The following is a 20,931-nucleotide window of genomic DNA, read 5'->3' as shown; positions in this document are numbered from 1 at the left end:
AGAGTGCCTCTTAGATAGCACACAGGGGAGACATCATTTAAAGAAATGTTTCTTTGCTTGAACCAGAAGTCCAAATCTGCTCAGTTCATTTAAAATGTTTTTTTCCTCTAGAATAAATGAATAAGCAGTTCCTTTTGTGGTTTTTGCTTGGTGACTTGCTATTATTCTTCTAGCAGAAAAAGGATTGGATTCTTATATGAACAGATGTGTTCCTCCTCCCTAGCCCCACACCCATTCTCTCCCTTTGGAAAATAGAGGTGACGGGCCTGGTGTTTGACTAAAAGAGGCTGTAAATCTTCTGGGGATATGCTGTTATATCTTTGCACGTAAAAAGTATGGAGGAAGGGAAACAGGTTAAAAAGCAAAAAGTCTTTGTAATAAATCATACACTGTACTTGCTTTTTAACCCATAGAAGCGCAGGGCTGCTTTAATAAATTACCAGTGCAGAGAGCCTTCTGCTTGGTGGTGGCCGGGAGTCAGGGGCACGATCGGGTGTGTGGGACGGGAGATGCCCGCAGTCCCGCTCAGCCCTTTTCTCGCAGAGGCCGGGCACAGCCTGCCGAGAGCATGAGGCGCTCGGAAAGCAAATGCTGATCTGGCCGCAGCCTCCCTCCCTCCGCGCCCGGCCCCGTCACAGGTACAGAACGGGACCGGCCGAGCCGCAGGGGCCGGGGCCAGCGACGTGCGGGGCGATGCTGCGGGGACGGCAGGTGAGCGGCGGGAGCGGCCCCCGGGGCGCGGCTGGGGAGCCGTGGGGGGGTGTGTGTGTGTGTGTGGTGTGTGTGAGTGTGGTGTGTGTGAGTGTGGGGTGTGTGTGTGTGTGTGTGAGTGTGAGGGTATGTGAGGGTGTGTCAGCGGGGCTGTCTGCGAGTGGGTGTGTGAGTGTGAGGGTATGTGAGGGTTGTGTAGGGGTGTGCGTGTTGTGGGAGCTGCCTCCCAGCCCCCGGACGCGGCGCAGGAGGCCGCGCACCGCACCCGGGGCCGCCCCCTGCGCGCCCCGTCGGGGCGGGCGGGCGGGCGGCGGCGGCGGGGAGATGGCGGGGCGGCGGCGGGCGCTGCCGCGGCTGCTGCTGCGCTGCCTCCTGCTGGGGCTGCTGGGCGGCGGCGGCGGGGGCCAGCCCGGCGGCGGCGAATACTGCCACGGCTGGGTGGACGGGCAGGGAGGCTACCACGAGGGCTTCCAGTGCCCCGAGGGCTTCGACACGGCGGCCGCCACCATCTGCTGCGGCTCCTGCGCTCTGCGCTACTGTTGCGCCGCCGCCGAGGCTCGCCTGGAGCAGGGCGGCTGCACCAACGACCGGGAGCCCTCGGAGCCGGGAGTCACCGCCCGTGAGTGCCCGGCCGCGGGTCCCGAGGCGGGCGGGGGACGGTCCCTGCGGAGCATCCCCCGGGCCCAGCTCGGTGCGCCCCCGCGGCGCCTGCGGGGTCCCTGTCCCGTCCCGGCGGGTGGGCTGGAGGCGGGCGCGGCTCCAGGTGGTCTCAGGCGGTGGCGCCGGTGTTGCGGCCGCGGCTGCGGCCCCGCGCCGGGACAGACCGGGAGCCCGGGAGCGCGGGGACCGTAGCTCCGCGCTCCCGAGGACACCGGCAGCAGGATCCCTCCTGACTGGAAGGTGCACTTGTATTTTAAGTTTGCATCGGCAAACTCTGCTGTGTCTGTCTAACTTTACTGCTCCCGGAGGTGTGAGTGGGCCCCGATGCTCCGCACGCACAGCCCCACCGTGCTAGTGACCGTCAGTTTCCCAAACAAAAGAAATCCGGCAGCGCATACGGAGACTGGTTTCCCAAGTCACACGCTCTGCGCTTATCTTCCACCTTAGGAAAGGAAGCGATTTAATAGCATCTGCAGCATTTGAGTTTCACCTGCAGATTCAAGCTGTTACACTGGACAGTCCCGGCAATTTGGGGGATGAGGGAGGGGGAGAGGAGTGAGATTCTTGAGCTATACCTAACAAGAACCAGTGAAGGGGGCACGATGTAGACAGCTTTTACCTTTGGTAACTATTAAAACTGTAACAGAATGAATTTTTTACTGCAACCTACAGGTTTTAAACACTGATTTTGTTTCAATGATAATGGTGCTCTGTCTTCTGAGCAGATTGGTATGTTATTGGGACTGAAATGATGTGGGGCTTCATAAACACTGTGGAGTTTATTTCTACACAGAAGATCTGTTACTTAAGTGGGCTAATTTGCATGGCTTTTCTTCTTCTTTCTTCTCCTAGAACCAATCTACGTTCCATTCCTCATTGTTGGATCAATATTTATTGCCTTCATTATCGTGGGCTCGCTGGTAGCAGTTTATTGTTGCACATGTTTAAGACCTAAACAACCATCACAGCCAATACGATTTTCTCTGCGGAGCTATCAGACCGAGACTCTTCCCATGATCTTGGCCTCCACAAGCTTCAGGACGCCATCCAGGCAGTCCAGTACCGCGACAAGTTCCAGTTCAACGAGCAGCTCGGCTCGCAGGTTCTCCTTCCCCCGGGCAGAGCCAGGCTGCCTTGCGGCGTCCTCACCTCCACCATACACATCTGGCTGCTTCCAGACAGCCCACACAGTCCACCTGACCCAGCCATCAGGATTTCTGGTGTCTCCACCATACTTTGGGTATCCTCTCCAGCCAGAGCCTGCCCTGGTTGGGAAGAACTGCTCTGATTTTACTCAGAGCTGAGAGAACTTGTGAAGAAGTAATGCAGCCTTTGAAAGCGCAGGGACTGCTCCTGTTGGGTGTCACACTGATATGCACTGTGGCTGCAGAAGTCAGAACTGTTCCTGTGGGTGAGTTGCCCTTGAAAAGTGAGGGGTCTCACTTGAGATTGCATTTCCCAAACTTGGATCACACTTACAAAGGAATTGTAAAACACTGCAAACTGTTGCTCTAAAACTGGACTGCTCTGCCTAATTTGTGCAGAATGTGTTCAGAGACAAGTAAAAGAACCATGTTGGGATGAAGGTACTCGGTGCTATAAATGACATTTTACCCTCATGCAGTTAACTTTGTTAAGAAACAGTGGCTGCTTTCCACTGATAATAATCAGACTAGTTCTATAAAGCAGCAATAAGCCTGAGAAGTAAGAGAGGAGTAATACTTACTAAAGAGGATCCTTGAAAACATCTGACTACTTACTACTTCCATGAGCAATGAAAGTAAGAGGAAGAATTTTATTAGATATCAAAATGCAGAGGCTTTTTAAAAATTCACATAATCTACCTGAACTTACATTGCATATTTGGATTAGTAAACTTTAACAGTGGTAGATAAAACTAGTAGTAATTAGGCTAGTTAAAGATCAGACAGTCTCACAGAGTCAAATTATCTATGAGGAAAGAAGAATGTATTCAGCAATATCACCAATAACTTCTCCACATAAAATTCTAAAAATAGCAGTCTACTAGAGCATTCTTCAGAAGGAAGTATTTATTGTCAGCTTTTTGCTCAGCAAGTGTAAGTTGGACAAACTGATAATGAAGTTCTGTTTGTAAAATTAGCCATGTATAAAATGTAAAGACAAGTTTGTAATTTAAACTTGTAAATTTAAAAATGCATTTACATCATTGACATCACTAATTATTTAGTAGTAACATATAAAAAAAAAACTACCAATAAACTGTGTGGTTGAAATGCTGTGTCATCAGTATGACTCCGTACAGGTAGTATTCGTTGAATTTGGTTGGTGTAACTCTTTTGTACTTTTTTCCTGTTAAAATAGTTTATTCTGCTTTTTAAAATGATTTACAACTTTAACTGCACCTGTTGTGCAGATTTAATATAATACAAAATTCTGACTATATAGCAAACAAATAAATTAATTTCTGTCTTTTACATGCAGCTGCAGTGAAAAAGTGTTGAAAATGACACTGATTAGTTGGGTATTTTAGATTAAACATCCTGCACTAGGAATAAATTCTGTTTGCCCTTCTACATTCCTTCTCTTAAGTAAACCAACAAACCAAATGGAAGACGAAAAAAAAGCATCTAAACCAAATACGTGCAGTATGCAAACGGAAAATACACAAGTAAAAAAATGCAGTCATTAAAGGGCTTCTCTGTATACTTGTTTTTGTGAAAAACTGAAGTCATTCTGTGGGTCAGAATCTACAGTATCAGAGGCTGAGCTTTCCTATTTTATCAGCCTCAAACTCCCTGTGTGTATGAGCTGTTGAAGTACATTATAGCTGACCTATTTAACAAGTAGTTTAGAAAAGCTTCATTCGTTCTTTCTCAAGAGTTGAATAATGTTTTCATAGCAAATATCTAGTGATCAGTAGTTATGTCAAAAATATTTCAAAGTAACCCTTTACATAAGTTTTTTACTGCACAATTAACATTATAATCCAGCCAACATTACTGCTAGAAATGCAGAAAGACAAGTTCTATTATAATGATGTTTTAAGTAATAGGCTCTAGCTTAAATGTTGTAATCGTTAATTGCAACCCAAATCATGATACACAGCTGTGTGTGTACTAAGTTGCAAGATACTAAAAATTAGATTTTGAGTATTCAGGAAATTAATTGAAAGTTAAGTGTCCTGGCCTGTAATTTTATTGTAGAAACAATCTTCAAGGAAGAAAACTTTTGCTTGCCTTTGATGATGTTCCATAGGACTCTGCACTGCATATTTTGAATGGCTATGAATGGGACTGCTCGTCAAGTAACTTTTTTGAAAAATCATTGAATATTTCAAGATGTGTCAGCTGTCTTGTTCAGAAGCATACTGTGAGATGTACTGATCACTTGTGTATATGGCAGAAACAGCAAACCAATTCAAATGTATTTTTTTACAAATTATAGTTAGTCTCCAATTAGAAGAAATCTTTATCTAGTAAACCAAGGCAACACAGACCCATTCTGGAAGCAGAAACTTGATCACTTTTGACTAAGAAGGGGCAATTTATGTACCTTTAAAGAGCAACTAGTCGTCAGAGCCACTGACACAGGTGGTGAGTGGCTGAAATTCAGTGTTTTCCTCAAAGAAAGAGTGTACAAAGAAAGAAAGTTGTGAGTTTGGCTCAGTCACTGCCCGTTACCATTTGGTGCTGTACAGGCCAGGCTGCTTCAGTGTGATGGTCTCAAAGGATCTGCAGTCAGTTATTAATGTTTTAACATAGGGACAGATTTTTGCTACACTTGCATCCAGCCTTACATTTTAATGACTATTCAGCTTAAGGAGAGCTGTGAAGTTCATTCACATTCACATTCTAGTTTATTCACTGTGAAGTTTATTCTATTCTTGCCATGTAGCAAGAAACTCAGCCTAGCAGGGAAGACCCCTCTGAGCCACTTCCTCTCTTCCCCTGATGCTGCATAACGGGTTTGTCCTCACAGAATAGTTGAAGAACTTGACACACAGGAATAATTTCATTGAATCAGACTTGGGTAAGTCTGTAAGTTTACAGAGTGCTAAGTATTTCACAGATCAGTAGCCAAACTGCAACAAATCCTGCAGATGTGGTTCTTTGGGTGGGAAAGATCAGTTGTAGTTAAAATAGCTGTACTGTGCTACCTGTAGAACAATTGAGGTGGGGATTATGCACCATCTGCAAATAGACAGACAAAGAAGAAACTATAAATAAAAAAATCTCTATTATTGTTCATGTAGTTACAGTAGCAGTGACCCATATAGCTGGAGGGAGAGAAAATGAGGTGGCCAGAATAAAACCCATGGATAGAAACACTTCTGCCTGTGCCAGTAGTTTCTGACCCAGATAGATTTGGTGTGCAGGTGAGAATGCTGAATTTCCTTCCTAATGGAAAGAGCCTTTTGGCACTAGATACTCCTATGATTTATAGGCACAGGAAATTTTCCTAAAACTTGCAGACAGAACAGAAATGACATTGTGATAGCACTTTAATGACTATTGAAATGGTTTGAAGGGCTGGATGTATTCTTGAACTGAAAGCAATTGCCTAGTATCAGAAGTAACATTTACAGGCAGTACTTGCTTTACTGCCATGTTAACAAAGTAGATTTAACTATTTCTTTTGGAATTCTGAATTCAGTTCATACTCCTTTTACTAGCACTAGATCAATCTAAAATCAAAATAAAAGAATATTCACACTCATTAAATCGATTACTGTCATTCACACATGATGCAACAAATGCTTTGATTGCCATTAACTGGTAATGACTTAGATGAAACCCAAGCCTTCTGTGGATAATGAGCAATAGTGGCATGCCATTTGTTTAGGGTTTCCACAATTTGGGATTCTGAAGTGTGTATCTCCAAAATGCATCAAGACTTTCCAGCGCTAGGAAAAACATTACAAGTACTTGCAAGAATGCCTGAAGGATTCTGTTTGAAACTAGGTAAGCAGTACTGTATGTGGCTATGTAAACTCATGGATTATTTGTAATACTAATCCCAAAAAAAAAAAAAATAGGTGACAATTTCAGAAGCATTTTGTCATTACTGTTCAGTTACAGCTTGACATAAGGACATTAATGAACATTAATGAACATTAAGGAGATGAAGTTGGTTTTCAGTGCTGTTTTGCTGTCTATTGCAATGTGCTCTCTGGACTTAAACTCCTTTGAACAATGAGTCTGCTTTTAAGGGAGCCACTGCCCCCCAGTATCACATGAAAGTTTTTGACTCACAGTTACAGCAAGGCTGAAATTCCATGCTATCCTGTTTTCACTAGCAAAGGCAGACAAGGAAATGCCTTTCTGTTATTTTTCTTCTTTCCATCCATGACTTGTGCAAATTCAGGGGGCTGTAGTGTAAATCAGGTTAGTGAAATGATTTTAGCTTAAAAATAATGTTTGCTGTAAGAAAGAAGGGAAAGGATTTGAGAGGGATCCTGGATCATTATAAACTGGATTATAAAATGAATAATTTCAATGGCCTCATGACTACCAGTATAATAGAGATGGTAAAATATTATGAGGTGGAATATCCTTAAACCAGCTCTGCTACTACAGGCTGGATCTTGTGAAACTAGCACCATGTAAGATGCATGTATTATCGAACCCGCTTGGACAGAATACAAAATAAATTGTCTAGTGTATATATAAAAGTCAGTCACCCAGCTACTACCAAAACTCAGTTAAGGTTTTGATAATATTGATTTTTTTCAGTGGTGAGCTCTGTTAGAGGAAAGAAATACCAGCTATTATCAAAGCCAAGGGATACAGTATTTACCACTGTCATCTGGAAAGGGAGGTGACGTTTCCTTATTCTTACTCTTATCATTCTTGTACTACATACTTCTCTTTCAAAATAGGTTATCACCACCAGAGTATGTCAGGGCTTGCTGGAAGTCACTAAATTGCAGACTCCTGTGCTCCTTGGTGTTTTTTTTTTTTTTTTAACTTTTCTTTTTTTAACTTTTCTCTTTTTCACATGAGAACTGAAAAAGACATCTCAAAATAGGTGTTAAAAAAAACCCAAAACCAAACCCAACAAACTTTAAACCAATTTACTACTTTTTCAGTTTACCTTAAAAAAATGTAAGAACTCAATGATATTTGTGAAATATTATTTCTGGTATGTCTCATTTTAAAGAATTCAAACCCAAGAATGATGAGATATGTTTTCCTCTGAAAGTAATCCCTAGCATTTCCAATCAATTAAGTCAACAAAGCATCTTAATTTAATGGCAAAGTTTATTCATTTTTTAACAATTAAATGACAAAACATTTAAAATTTGCAGTTCAAAACATGCACATTCACCAAATGCCAAATGACATTTAACACTGCATAGAACTGAATGTATTACTAAAAGAACTATTTAAAAACCACAGTGCATTTAACATCCAGTTAAAACTAAACCTGAGAAACTACCATAAACACCGAGTCAAAAAATCTTCATTCATGCAGCTTCATAATTTCCACAACAGTTTCAGCAGTAATGGCTTAGTGGAGCTGTAAAACCTCACTTCATCTTGAATGCAAATTTTGCTGTTTTAGACTGACCGCCTTCTGCAGCGGTTAATACATATCAAAGACTGAAAATCGTTATGAAAAAATATGTTGAAGTAGAAAAAAAATATTAATGCATTTATGGCTTCTACGCTACATTAAAGAAACACTATAAAATATGACTTAAAAAAACCCCAAAACTTGTTCTGGTCACAGCTTTGCATTACAAATCACACTGTACATGGAAATACTTTTTTTTCAGTATCAACCCTCAAAAGTGCCCAACTTTGCACATCATTGCTCAGATGAGTAGTCCTCACAAGCAGTCCAGTTGAACCCTATAAGAGTAGTGGTTTGCATAAGCAGGAACCAGGTTTGGAATGCTAAAATATTCCTTTGTTTAATAAAGATCTATTGGTTAACAGCGAGGAAACTGGGGGAGCGAGGGCAAAGAGGGGGAAGGAGAAACTCATTTGTTGAGTTTTGTAACCAGCGAAAACATCCAGTACCAAGGAAGCTGAACTGACAGACTCATTTGCTTACACAGCACTAGCTTCTCGATATATTATGAGCAGACTTTTAACGAAGGCATTAAGAAACAGGGATCAACAACCACCATGCATCGCCTCAGAACACTTAGAAATAGTGCCTCATGCAGACAGAATGATAAATTCATCAGAACTACAACTGCTTTTACACAATACACAAGAAAAAAAGGGAAAAACTTTTCTCCTTAAATTTAACACATATTCCAAATTACTCATCATTCAAGATGGGTTCAAATGTCATGATACACATCTTAAGACAGTTAATGCTCATCTTTGTAACAAGGTGAATTTTATGGATGCATGTGGACATACAAGAATCTTCAGCTATCTCTTAGTGTTTCAAAATATTTTATTTATCATTTTATACAAATAGAATGATGACTAAGTATAAATCTGTTGAAACTGCTTTGCAAAAATATGTGTAAAATTAGGAAATGGCAAGAAAAAATTCCAGATACAAATTGTCAATAGGTTTGTTAAAATTTGTTTCAATTTACTCTTTTGAATAATTTCTATATATATGTATGTATATATTTAAAAATAATCAAGCAAAAGTATTTATATAAGATACCCGATTTTTTAGTGGCACAGGTTCATCTTTAAGATGGAAATTTTTAACACTAACTTGCAGTGCCCATGAAAGAGATGGAAAAGTCCACGTGAACTCTCTATTTAATACACTTTTGAATTTTCGAACAGTAAGAACAGAGGCATTGTTATGAGCATTTCCGCCTCAACTGTTCTTTTTTCCTTTAAACAAACATCAGCAGAATCCCCTTATTTTAACAAAGGTATGACATGCTAACAGGATGGAACTAGATTATATTACTGTGTACTTAATATGAAAATAAAGTGCATATTGTATACTTGGCCTGACTTAAAAATGGGCACACATAGATAAGATAATCTTGTATTTTAAAATGGAATTGTATGAGCAATCAAAACCCACTGTTTTTGCCACATTTGTCTTTTTTGCTATTTTTAAGAAGTGGTATCTTTCAACCACTAATTATCAGAAAAAGTACAGAGAGAGGGGAAAAATTCATCAAAAGTAGTAAAAAAATGCACTTTGTGAAATACTCCTTCAAATTCTGACAAGATGTAAGCATGAAATGCTGTGACAAGATTATCTTGCAAACCTTGAAATTAGTCTGAATTTAGGATCTTAAGAGTGGTTTCAGTCATTTTCTTCCTTTTTAAGGTAGTTAATTTGGGATGTACTGTGTGTTGTTTTCTTCAAACTGTATTACAATGGTAAGACAGAATTTTATTTCATGGGAAGAATAAGAGATCATGTAAATATTTCACTGTATGTATTTCACAGAATGTTCTAATCCATATCTGCATAATTAGCAATTCAACCAATTAGAACAGAAAAAAGTTGCCCATGAAGAGACTACGTATAGATTAATTTTATATGAATTAAGTACACAGAAAGATTATAAAGGAGCAACAGTGTCATGGTTAATTTCAGAAATGTTTTGAAGGTGGTTATTGTCCCTTGGATGACAGAAAATAGGGATCCCCTTTTTAGGAAAGGGGCATGCCCCTGAATTTTTTCTTGCCTTAGGTCAAGTGATTTGGCCCTCCCATATTGATCCATCTATTTATCTATGCCTGCAATGGCTTTTCTGAAGGCAGTTCTTGTCTGCATGACTGGCAGTACTGTTTCTAGCTCCCTTTCTCCTTGTGCCTGCTGTTTAAAGATCACTCTGCGCTACTGAGGAAGACACTGCATAACATGCATATGAAATGCAGACTGCCTTCCCACTGATACACCTTCCTAAGCATGTACTTTCACATAGTGCCTTCTGTTGGGTTTTCTCTGTGTATTTTTAAGTTTCTCTCAGAATGGAGGATAAGAAACTTGTATAATGAGAATAATTACATGTTAAGCATTTAGCTAGACAAAAGACAAGGAGGTAAAGTCACCTTTAATATGACAAATGAAGGAGGGCAGAGAAAAGATGGCACTGGATGACTTGTTATGTTTTGGAGAGCAAAGAGGAAATACTTAATTTAACAGATCACTGGGGATATTGTTGTTCTGCTTTTCCATCTGGTAGATCTCCATAGGAAAAAAAAAGAGACAATTCCTATGCAATGCACAAAAATTTACTTAACAGTAAAATCAAATGCTACTATAAAAAATTGTATTTTTAATGTAATTATAGTATCTTTTAAACCTGGAATTAAACATGGACTAAAGAGTGGCAAGAATTAACTAAATTTTAAAGTTCAAGTAGCCTTTCTTAGTTTGAAACCTGACAGTTGTTGGATGGTAAGTTGAGAAATACCAATTATAACTACTTGAAGAATGTATCACAATGTTCTCATTTAATACTGCTCTCTTTTTTTTTCCCCTCATACCAGGTGTGTATCTTTTTCTGCAGTCACTTTCTCAACATTTTAATTAAAGGTGAGAGTATATAAGTATTCTGCATGACCAATAAGTTGTAAAGAGACTGCTACAATGTATTTCACACCTTTATAGGAAGTGACTTTAGTGCAAATAAACCAGTACATACCACAGACTAATGAAGGGCATGCTTTGCTCTGTATTTCAATGTATGCATTTGAAATAATCTTAGTATAAAAATGTTGAAAATTTGATTAATTTTAAAAAATAAGTTTAAACAAACTTTCTTTTGAACCTACAGTATAAGCAGATACAACTAAGCATCACAAAAATAATTAAGTTTGCTAAAGGGAAGTAAGGCAGAGCAATTCTTAAAAATTGAATAAAGTATTACGTGTACTCCATTATACAAGTTGGCAGCCATATTCAACATACGCAATACTAAATGAAAATAAGGGGAAAGCTTGTATAAGGCCAAAGGTGCAAAGACTTGCAGTTTTGAAAGCAAATGCCAAAAAGGCCACTCAAATTAGACTCACTGTACCTTCTCCTCAGGTGTGGAGACTCAAGCATGCAGTTCTGAGATCAGGACTGGAGATAGTTTCCTCCCAAATTATTTCTAACAGAAAGCATTTATGGAACTTCTTTGGCAAATGTTTTTAGATTAGTTTGACACAAACATCTATGAGCATCTTGACTCAAAATCTTTCTTAAATAAGGTGAATTCACACCATTAAGATACTGGGTTTTTTTCAGCACTTGTTGAAATCAAAGGCTTGTTATCAAATGTATTTAAATATATTAACACTTAAAAACCCTCACAGATGCTATTTGATCTGTCAATGTAAAGTACATTTAGCAATCTGACCACTGCCCTTCTAGTATATGACCAGTATTGATCCAATTTCATTGTAAAATAAGCAAGCTGGCAAGATACAAGGTAAATTCCAATCTGTTTACAAAAGCTAAGCAAATACTCGTTAAAAATTTAGAGATGGTGTGTTACAGTATAGTTGCACAGTGCTTATGTCTACTGAATACACAAATCCAAACTTTATGGAACAAGACCGTCTTAGATCTTTCGATGTCTGATAACTGGACCATGGTCGCAGCTCCCAGCAAAGATCTAGTAGCCTGTCTCACAAAAGTAACAACTAAGGCCTAAATGTCCAGCTGTGTTGCTTCACCATTCCTCAGGCCTTTGCTTTGTGGTATCATAAGCTCTTATGACTTCAGACTGGGAAACAATTCCATTTTCATCTTGAGAGAAGGCGTAGCCATCTGCAGATATAAAGCGAAATAGAAACAAATTAAGTTTTGATAGTTTTTATTTTTTTAAAGCTTCGATAAAAGCAACTTAACAAAGATGAATAGAGGAAAATAAACCTCTTTTCAACTGTTAGGAAAATCCTGTGCCATTTCTTACAGAATTTTGCAGTTATAAAACAGCAGAAAGAACTCTGCACAGTATCTTGGGTACTAAGGGCAACTTAACCACAGGAAAAGAACATGGTCTAATGGGTTTAGGATACTGCACTTTTACCATAAATAAATGCAGTGAAAGGCAGAATTTTACTGCTGTGTTATTAATGGATATTAATTTTTGTCAGTGAACACTTACGAAGCAAGTTTTGTTGCAAAGAGTCAGAGCGATATAAGTTCACATGGTTCTTCTTAAAAACATTCTTCAGTAGTTGGGCTCTTTCAGTTAAGCTAGAGAGAAAGCAGACACGTGAAAAATATTTACTTACTAATTACCCAATCCCTTTATGTTTGAGTCTGCTCAATGGGAATTAATTGTTAAATGAGAAGTGTCCATCCTCCTTTTTCTTTTTAAATTGTGCCTGATGCCATAATTAAGATTATGATTAAAAGCTTGCATGAGGACAGATGATTAAGTTCTGACCCCTGGTAATGATTTTACTTGTCACAGTGCAGGCAAAATATCTGTTTCAAACACTGCTGTGTGCTGACAACACAAATAAATGAATGATATTGTGAACCTTTGAGTGTGACTCCTTTAGAAACACACAATGTAAAGGGAAAGCACTGTCTTCTTTGATGTAGCACTGCTTGAATAGTGCCAGGCTGAATTAGTCTTTTTATCTTACATAGAAAGTGTTCCCAGCCTCGGTTGACACAGTACCCCAAAGGGATGGGAAATGAGTGGAGGGAAAGCCATGTTCATGGTCATCAGCTGTGTGTACAGAAACATTATTTCCATGGAAACTGTTCTAGAAAGGAGCTTTCCCCAGGAAACTCCAGAAGGTGTTTTTTCTGAAGATCATACCCAAATGACAAACTACTATTGCTGCTAAAGTTGGCCACTTCAGCCCATCTCCTTCCTTCCCAGCATTACTGAGTTTGTTGTTTGTGTACACACACTGTTGTGTTGTTTGTTGTTGTACACTTGGGTACCTTTAGTGTGACCCAAGGTACTCCTCATTTCAGCCCAAGTGGAAAACAGGAGCATTAAACATTTTTTAAATTGAGTCTCAAGAATCAGCCAAATGCTGCAAACTGTAGTGAAACAAGTAGCAAAGGTATTGGGTTTCCTTTCTGTCTTTCTTATGCTAAAGTTCTCTCTAATAGGAACATACTAAAGAAATACCAGGTAGATGAGCCATAGGTCAGAAAAATTGCAAAATATGAGTTTTATAATAACATATTAAATATGTGCAAGGGACTATATTAAAAAAACCCCAAACAAACTCTTCAATGTCCTCTTGATTTGATATTCACTGTGAATTACAGCCTGTGTTTCAAGAAGTACCAACCTATCACTTAAACACTTCAAATGCTGAAAAATCCAGCCCACTCTCAATGTCAACTGGTCTAAAATCAGTTAAATTAAAAAAGAGATGTATCTTATGTTTTATATGAGTGTATACTGATTTCATATTGCTACAGTTTTGCTAGATTAGCAAAGTTGTCTCTTGTGCAATGATGTAGTAAGAAAACAGATTTCACACACTGTATGTTACCAAGTTTTGACTACTCAAATTACTTTTTAATACTATTGTCAATAAGCGCAACAGACTTACCTTCCCAGGCTATCAACCAGACTAAGTGGTGCAAAGAAGGGAACTAGACTGCTTTCCTTACTAGATTACCATTCAAGCCATTAAATTAGAAATGTTCATTCTTTCTTAAGTGACTCTATTCTTCCATATGAAGCTGAATCAGTATTTAGAGCTGGAGAGACTAATGGTTTATCTCATCTTTCTGTTCCCCTCTAGTCTGGTGGTTAAAGCATATGGTGAAAGCTTGGCTTTTCTAAGTTGGAAATGGAAAATAAACCTGTAATTTCCACATCCATAGAGGAATGCTACCTGGAAAATCTACAGGGTAAGGTGACAGGCAGGGGAAACTGTGTCTGTGGCCATGTTTTGAATGAAAAGATGTAATGAGACTTCCTTGTAAGAAAAGAAATTAGGTACCAATTCCAGGAAGGTAGTTGGCATCTGCTGACTTAATCAAGAATGGAGAGGCTGAAGTACTGAAACACATCTTACTCCCAGTGCTTTCCTAAGCTAACTCTCTGGGGATTTTTTTTTTCATCCTGCTTGCTCTTCTATGCTGTGTAGGAGCCTTCTTTTTTAGTTCAGAGCTGTAAACTTTTTAAGTGACACTAATAAAAAATTAGGGACTGAAATCCAAACCATAAGAATACAGAGAATGAATAAATAAATCAGTATTTTCATGTAAAATTGGAGGCCAAGGAGGTGGAAGACTATGGGCGCACTTAGTTACAATTATCAGCTGCATCTCCTTTGCAATACATCTGTGAAATCCTTATTAATGTGAGTTGAAATCAGAAAATTTCTATGAAATGTTTGACAGGTGTTATTTTCTAATAAAAAATATTTTATTTAAAACATTAGCATGCCTATTATACCATTCTTGGTACCATCATTCCTTGCTTGTATTCCCAAATTGAATGTTCAGATTGAATCACAGAATCACTAGGCTGGAAGAGACCTTCAAGATCATCGAGTCCAGCCCATGCCCTGACACCTCAGCTAAACCATAACACTGAGTGCCACATCCAGTCTTTGTTTAAACACACCCAGGGATGGTGACTCCACCACCTCCCCAGGCAGACCATTCCAGTACTTTATCACCCTTCCTGTAAAATCTTTTTCCTAATATCCAACCTACATTTCCCTTGATGCAGCTGGAGACTGTATCCTCTGGTTCTGTCAGTTGCTGCCTGGAGAAAGAGACCAACCCCCACCTGACTACAACCACTTTTCAGGAAGTTGTAGAGAGTGATAACGTCACCACTGAGTCTCCTTCAGGCTAAACAACTCCAGCTCCCTCAGTCATTCCTCACCAGCCTCGTTACCCCCTCTGGACGCGCTTGAGCATCTCAAGGTCCTTCCCAAACTGAGGGACCAGAACTGGACACAGCACTCAAGGTGTGGCCTCACCAGTGCTGAGTACAGGGGAAGAACGACCTCCCTGGTCCTGCTGGCCACACTATTCCTGATACAGACCAGGATGCCCTTGGCCTTCTTGGCCACCAGGGCACACTGCTGGCTCATGTTCAGCTGGCTGTCAATGAGTATCCCCAGGTCCCTTTCTGCCTGGGCACTGTCCAGCCACACCGTCCCCAGCCTATAACATTGCAGGGGATTGTTGTGGCCAAAATGCAGGACTCGGCCCTTGGACTTACTAAATGTCATCTTATTGGACTCTACCCATCCATCCAACCATTCCAGGTCTCTCTGCAGAGCTCTCCTACCTTCCAACAGATTGACATGCTCCCAGCTTAGTGTCATCTGCAAATTTACAATGAAAGATTCAACACCCTCATCCATGTAATCAATAAAGACATTGAACAGAACTGGCCCCAGCACAGACCTCTGAGGGACACCACTGGTGACTGTCCCCAGCTGGATGCAGCACCCTTCACCACCATTCTCTGGGCCCGGCCATCCATTCCTAACCCAGCAAAGAGTGCTCCTGTCCAAGCCGTGGGCTGCCAGCTTTTCCAGGAGAGTGCTGTGGGAGAGAGTGTCAAAGGCCTTGCTGAAATCCAAATGGACAACATCTACAGGCTTTCCCGTATCCACCACGTGGGTCACATGGTCATAAAAGGAGACCAGGTTGGTCAAACATGACCTACCCTCCTAAACCCCTGCTGGCTGGGTCTGACACCCTGGCCACCCTGTAAGTTCTGTGTGATGACACTCAATATAAACTGTTCCATTACCTTACCATGTACTGAGGTCAGGCTAACTGGCCTATAATTACCAGGATCTGCCTTCCCACCCTTTTTGTGAATGGGTGTCACACTGGCCAGCTTCCAGTCATCTGGAACCTTACCAGTGAGCCAGGACCATTGGTAAATGATGGAGAGCACCTTTGCAAGGTCGTCTGCCAGCTCCCTCATCACCCCTGGATGGATCCCATCTGGTCCCATAGATTTATGAACATCCAAGCAGCTCAGCAGTTCTCTGACTGCCTCCTCCTTGATAACAAGGGGACCATTCTGCTCCCTGACACCATCTACCAACCCAGAAGGATCCTGAGGAGAAGGCATTTTCCTACTAAAGACTGAGGCAAAGAAGGCATTAAGCACTTCTGCCTTCTCCTCATCTTCAGTTACTGAGTTTCCTCCCTCATCCAATAGAGAACAAAAGTTGGTCTTACCGTTCCTTTTGCCATTAATATAATTTGTAAAATAATTTTTTTTTTCTCCTTTACAAAAGTTTTTAAGTTAAATTTGAACTGAGCTTTGGCCTCCCTCATTTTTTCCTACATGCTCTAGCAATCCCCTTAAATAGTTGTTGAGACCTGACCCTCCTTCCAAAGATGATACATCCTCTTTTTATTCCTAAGTTCCTTCAAAACCTCGTTGCCCATCCAGGTTGGACATTTGCCTCGTCAACTCATCTTTTGGCACACAGGGACAGCCTGTTCCTGTGCCCTCAAGATCTCTGTTTTGAAGCACACCCACCCTTCCTGGAATCCTTTGTTTTTAAGGGCTTCTTCCCAAGGAACTCTCTGAATAAGTCTCCTAAATAGGTCAAAGTCTCCCCTTTGGAAGTCCAATGTAAAAGTCTTATTAATGTTCCTCCTCATTTCACCACATTTCATTGCTTAAATGCTAAGCAGTGAAAAGACTACCTTAAACTTTTACAAGAATGTGAAGTATACACATGTCTTAGTTAATGTATAGTGAAGTTTCCACTTCACAGATCTGATTGCTGGTAAAGAAAATACAAAATACATAGGAAATACACTTGAGAAAAGTGCTTTCAGCTATTCAAGTATTAAATTCTGTTCCTTTTCTATACTTGAAATACTGTGGGTTCTCTATTATAAATCACCCTGTTGCCATTCAAATGCATATTTAAATATCTACATGTGAAGCCAAGACAACATGGTTTCATAATTAACCAATGTTAGATCACAGTAACTAAATGCGTGTGCTCATTATGTGTACCTATATGGACAAGCAGAATATTAACTATTTTTGAACATGAAATATATACCTTTACAGGCAATTAAGCACAGTTATAGAAAAAAAATATTATTTTATGAATTCCTGTAACCCTCACAGTAAAGAATTTCTTCCTAGTATCTAAACTAAACCTACCCTCTTTCAGTCCTATCACTACATGCCCTTATAAAGTCTTCTGGCTTTCTTGTAGGCCCCCTTTTCAGTAAACATTCAGATACACACTGATTACAAAAACTATCCACTACAACAATCCTGACCTTATATCTCTGGAAGCTGAGACTTCTATTTTGTGTTGTAGTATTTCTAAGATGGGAATGGACAGAGAGGAAAAGTTTCTGAGTTATCTTTCTCACTATTTCCCAGTTACCTTTTAATCATGCAGTGATTTGTATATTCTTAGGTTATCCTGGCATTTAATGAGAACAAATCCCTTCTTCTGCTGTAACAGAAAAAGGTACTCCCACAGACATGCACACTAGAATAAGAAAGTCTCATGTACATATCTTAAACAGATGTAGAGGACATTCCTCACCCATCTAACTACTTACTCTGTACTGGAAACTAATTAATCTGGGCTTTTTAGGATTTTATTTAGGAGACTCAAAAATGTTTACAGAAGTTGAATCAAATTTTTGTAGATGCAAGTAAGTCAGTTCATCAGACCATTTCTTTAACAATTAATACTTTCTCCATAAAAGATTAAGTTTTGGGTCTATCACCTCAGTTTTAATACATTAAAAAAATAAGTGAGGGAATAAAATCTTGAGAGATATTGAGTTGTGTAACATCCAGTGATTTGCATATAAGGTGGATGCTTGTGTCCTTCAGAAATACTGGTCGAAAAGTAATTGTGGAGAATTAGATCTAAGAAAGATATTCGGGCAGGTAACTGAACATCTGTCATGGACCCCTCATAACTATTTAACTGTGGGATAAAAAGGTAATTACAAAAGCGGTGGTGAAAACACCAAGCTCATTTTACCTATATAAGAAGGGATTTGGAAGACATGCTGTGTGTAGAACGAGGGAAAAGCATCCTGCCTAGACAACTGAAGTTAAAGTATCTGAATTGGGAATACAAGGGAAGTCTTGGGAATGCAAGTATGAAATACTAAAAAGGTAGGTTACCTTACTTTTTTCTATACCCACAAGATATTCCCCTTTTAGCACCATCTAGTGCTAATGTCTGCTTTCTTTCCTGCAAGTCATTCTTCTACAGCTTTTGCTCTTTGCAAAAGAGCATAGAGCATACGTTGCTTCAAAGCTCACCACACTGATAGATGAGCCAGTTAATTTGGGAGAAGATAATTGCCCTCAATCTGCTTGAATGACCACTGCCACTGAAGAAAAGCATCTGTAACAATCAATTTACATCATATTTAAAAGCAAGAGAACTTACTCTTGCAATCAATGGTTAGGTCTTGCAGTGATGAATGAAAAGTAAGCTTGAAGCAGGAATTGCCACCAACTAGGGGATTCTATAGTACTTCCAGTGTGAAGCTGCTGCTACAAAGACAGCATATAGAGCCTGAGAGGAGACTGCATGCAGGTATGTCCTCTTCTGTAACCCACCACACTAGACTAGGTGTTCCATGGGTGGCAGGATGAGCTTCTTGGCCTCCTGGAAACCCAGTTCCTTGTTACCAGGAAAGATGAACCCAGCTAGAGACAAAACATTCTTGTGAAAGCTCTCACACAATCTGGATACTGCCCCATTAAAAATGGTGTTTATCACCTTGGTATCTGATGTACTTGATCTCAACCTGGTAAATCCTAGTAAACAGATTCCCATTGAACTGGAAGAGGAATACAGTAAGATTGCTAAAATATCTTTATGAACAAAAGGTACTTTCTGAAAATTGAACCTCTAGTAAAAGAAGTGGCTGTGTTTTTTCTGGTCTCTTTCTGTGCATAGCTTGGTAGGAAAAAAGTCTTCTTGGCTAAGCTTTTTGCCATGAAGACACAAAATAACAGCGGTCCAAAGAAAAGAAAGAACAGGAAAATCAAGTATCAGCAGTTTTGGCTTTTTTTTAGACTTCACAAAACTCATGAAAATGAAGACAGGAAAAGAAAGCTCCAGTTCAGCCAAATGGCACTAATGAATTGGAAGGGGGTGAGAGGGGGATTTTGTCATCTCATACATTCAGCGAGTGCTTGCTACAAGTTCAGCTTGGGGTTAAAAAGTCTGAAATATTTTAGTGAGTGCACACCTTTATGCTGAGTTTACATGTAGAAAATGTCCTATTGTCCAGTTTTACCTTCTCCCTTTTCAAATTATCTGCCTGGTCCATGAAGGAGGACATAACAAGGGAATTCTTGTGGAGTCTTAAGTTAAAAATTTTACTTACTTCATATAGGTTAATCAAATTAGTTTGCGCTGGACTGGAATTAAATACAAAACCAGCTTGTTATATTTAATTTCAGAAAACACTAGACACATTGTTGTTTTTCCCTATGCTACTGAGCAGCTTTTATAGAATTTAATTTTTGTTTTTTGTGCTTAGGCCCTGTTTACGGCTATACTAGAAAATGATGCAGATTTAAACTCATTTTGTTCTAACTCATTTTCTTCTTACTTAGTTTGTGAATGAATTGTTAACACAGGCAAAAGTCACTGAATTAGAACTGCACCTCAAGCTTGCTCTATACATAAGAACCAGAAATCAGTCAGCTACAAAGACAAACATCAGTTAAAGCTTTTGGTAAAAACCTCTATATAAGCCTATGAAAAAACACATAGGCTCAGTAGACCTGAAGGTCCCTCACAGATGCTTTTCATTTGTACAGCTTTTGAAAAATAACCTTTTCTCTTTGATACATGTATAAAGATAAAAATATTTAGCTTTGTTTTTTAAGACGATATTCTACAGATTTTTACTGTACCTCTTGCCATGCACAACTGCCCCAGGATCCTCAGACTTTGCTTCCAACTCCTGAACTTCATCTACCAGTGTCTTGTAAGTAGCTCTCTTTACCCTGTAAGTACATACAAAATACTGCCAGACTTACTCTTCTTGAAAGTAGAACAACAGATAGTTTTAATGCTTATATAAATATTCAATTTATAAATCAATTTCCTCAGACTTAAAACTAAGATTTACAAGGAGAAATATCAAAAAACAAATCTAGAGAACATATTTTATAATCTGTTCTTGCAAATTAGAAAGAAAAAAATATGTATTAATAAAACACTACAATTATTGAAACATTTAAAATAGTAATAACTCTTGTAATAAAGTTTTTCCAAAACAAAGATGGTAAAGAATAATTTCATATAATCACCAGAATTGATCTTATATAAACCCCTGAATTGATCTTAATTTGTTTGTTATTATATTAGTAATTAGAACACACAATTAGAAGTCAGTACTTTCTTCTGTAAACACTGGCATTTCCGTACTCACACTTTGTATACTATATCAAGAAGTAAAGCTGTCATAGGAATACACAGAAGTCCCATCCAAAACACTCCAGAGCTGAACATCATAGCTGCCTGAAGAGAAAATGCATAAAATGTGATGTCATGACAAGAACTAGCAAAAAAAAAAAAAAATCGTATAAATATCAAGTACTTTGTTGAGGCTATCAAAAGCAATTTTAAATTAATCATTCTAGTCTGACTAATGTGAAATAGAACTTGAACTCCTTTCTAAAATCCCCTGAGATGCAACATGAATCCAGTA

General features: G+C 39.4%; 2 protein-coding genes across 7 annotated transcripts in view; one reads left to right on the top strand and one right to left on the bottom strand.

Annotated features, from left to right (window-relative positions):
* Positions 1-1,035: 1,035 nt before the first annotated feature.
* Positions 1,036-3,888, top strand: SHISA3 (shisa family member 3). Its single transcript, XM_053975229.1, has 2 exons — positions 1,036-1,330; positions 2,224-3,888. The coding sequence occupies exons 1-2, from the start codon at positions 1,036-1,038 to the stop codon at positions 2,673-2,675; spliced, it is 747 nt and encodes a 248-aa protein (XP_053831204.1). The 3' UTR covers positions 2,676-3,888.
* Positions 3,889-7,595: 3,707 nt separating this feature from the next.
* The window catches only part of ATP8A1 (ATPase phospholipid transporting 8A1), a 104,159-nt gene continuing 90,823 nt past the window's right edge, over positions 7,596-20,931 (bottom strand). For all 6 annotated transcript variants that reach the window (XM_053975222.1, XM_053975223.1, XM_053975221.1 and 3 more), the window contains 4 exons: positions 20,653-20,741; positions 20,132-20,224; positions 12,398-12,489; positions 7,596-12,057 (listed from right to left, as the gene is read on the bottom strand). In XM_053975222.1, the coding sequence (XP_053831197.1) occupies positions 11,960-12,057; positions 12,398-12,489; positions 20,132-20,224; positions 20,653-20,741 (372 nt within the window). In that variant the 3' untranslated portion in view covers positions 7,596-11,959. The remainder of the gene's footprint in view (positions 12,058-12,397; positions 12,490-20,131; positions 20,225-20,652; positions 20,742-20,931) is intronic.

The sequence above is a fragment of the Vidua macroura genome, chromosome 4, assembly GCF_024509145.1.
Source record: "Vidua macroura isolate BioBank_ID:100142 chromosome 4, ASM2450914v1, whole genome shotgun sequence".
NCBI lineage: Eukaryota > Metazoa > Chordata > Aves > Passeriformes > Viduidae > Vidua > Vidua macroura.
The sequence above is the reverse complement of the archived record's forward strand: the minus strand, read 5'-3'. Positions and strand labels throughout refer to the sequence as shown.

Bases quoted from the DNA above. Each gene is read 5' to 3' on its own strand.
- SHISA3 (XM_053975229.1), top strand. From the start codon at position 1,036: ATGGCGGGGCGGCGGCGGGCGCTGCCGCGGCTGCTGCTGCGCTGCCTC. The intron at 1,331-2,223 runs GTGAGTGCCCGG...TTCTTCTCCTAG, and splicing joins GGAGCCGGGAGTCACCGCCC to AACCAATCTACGTTCCATTC.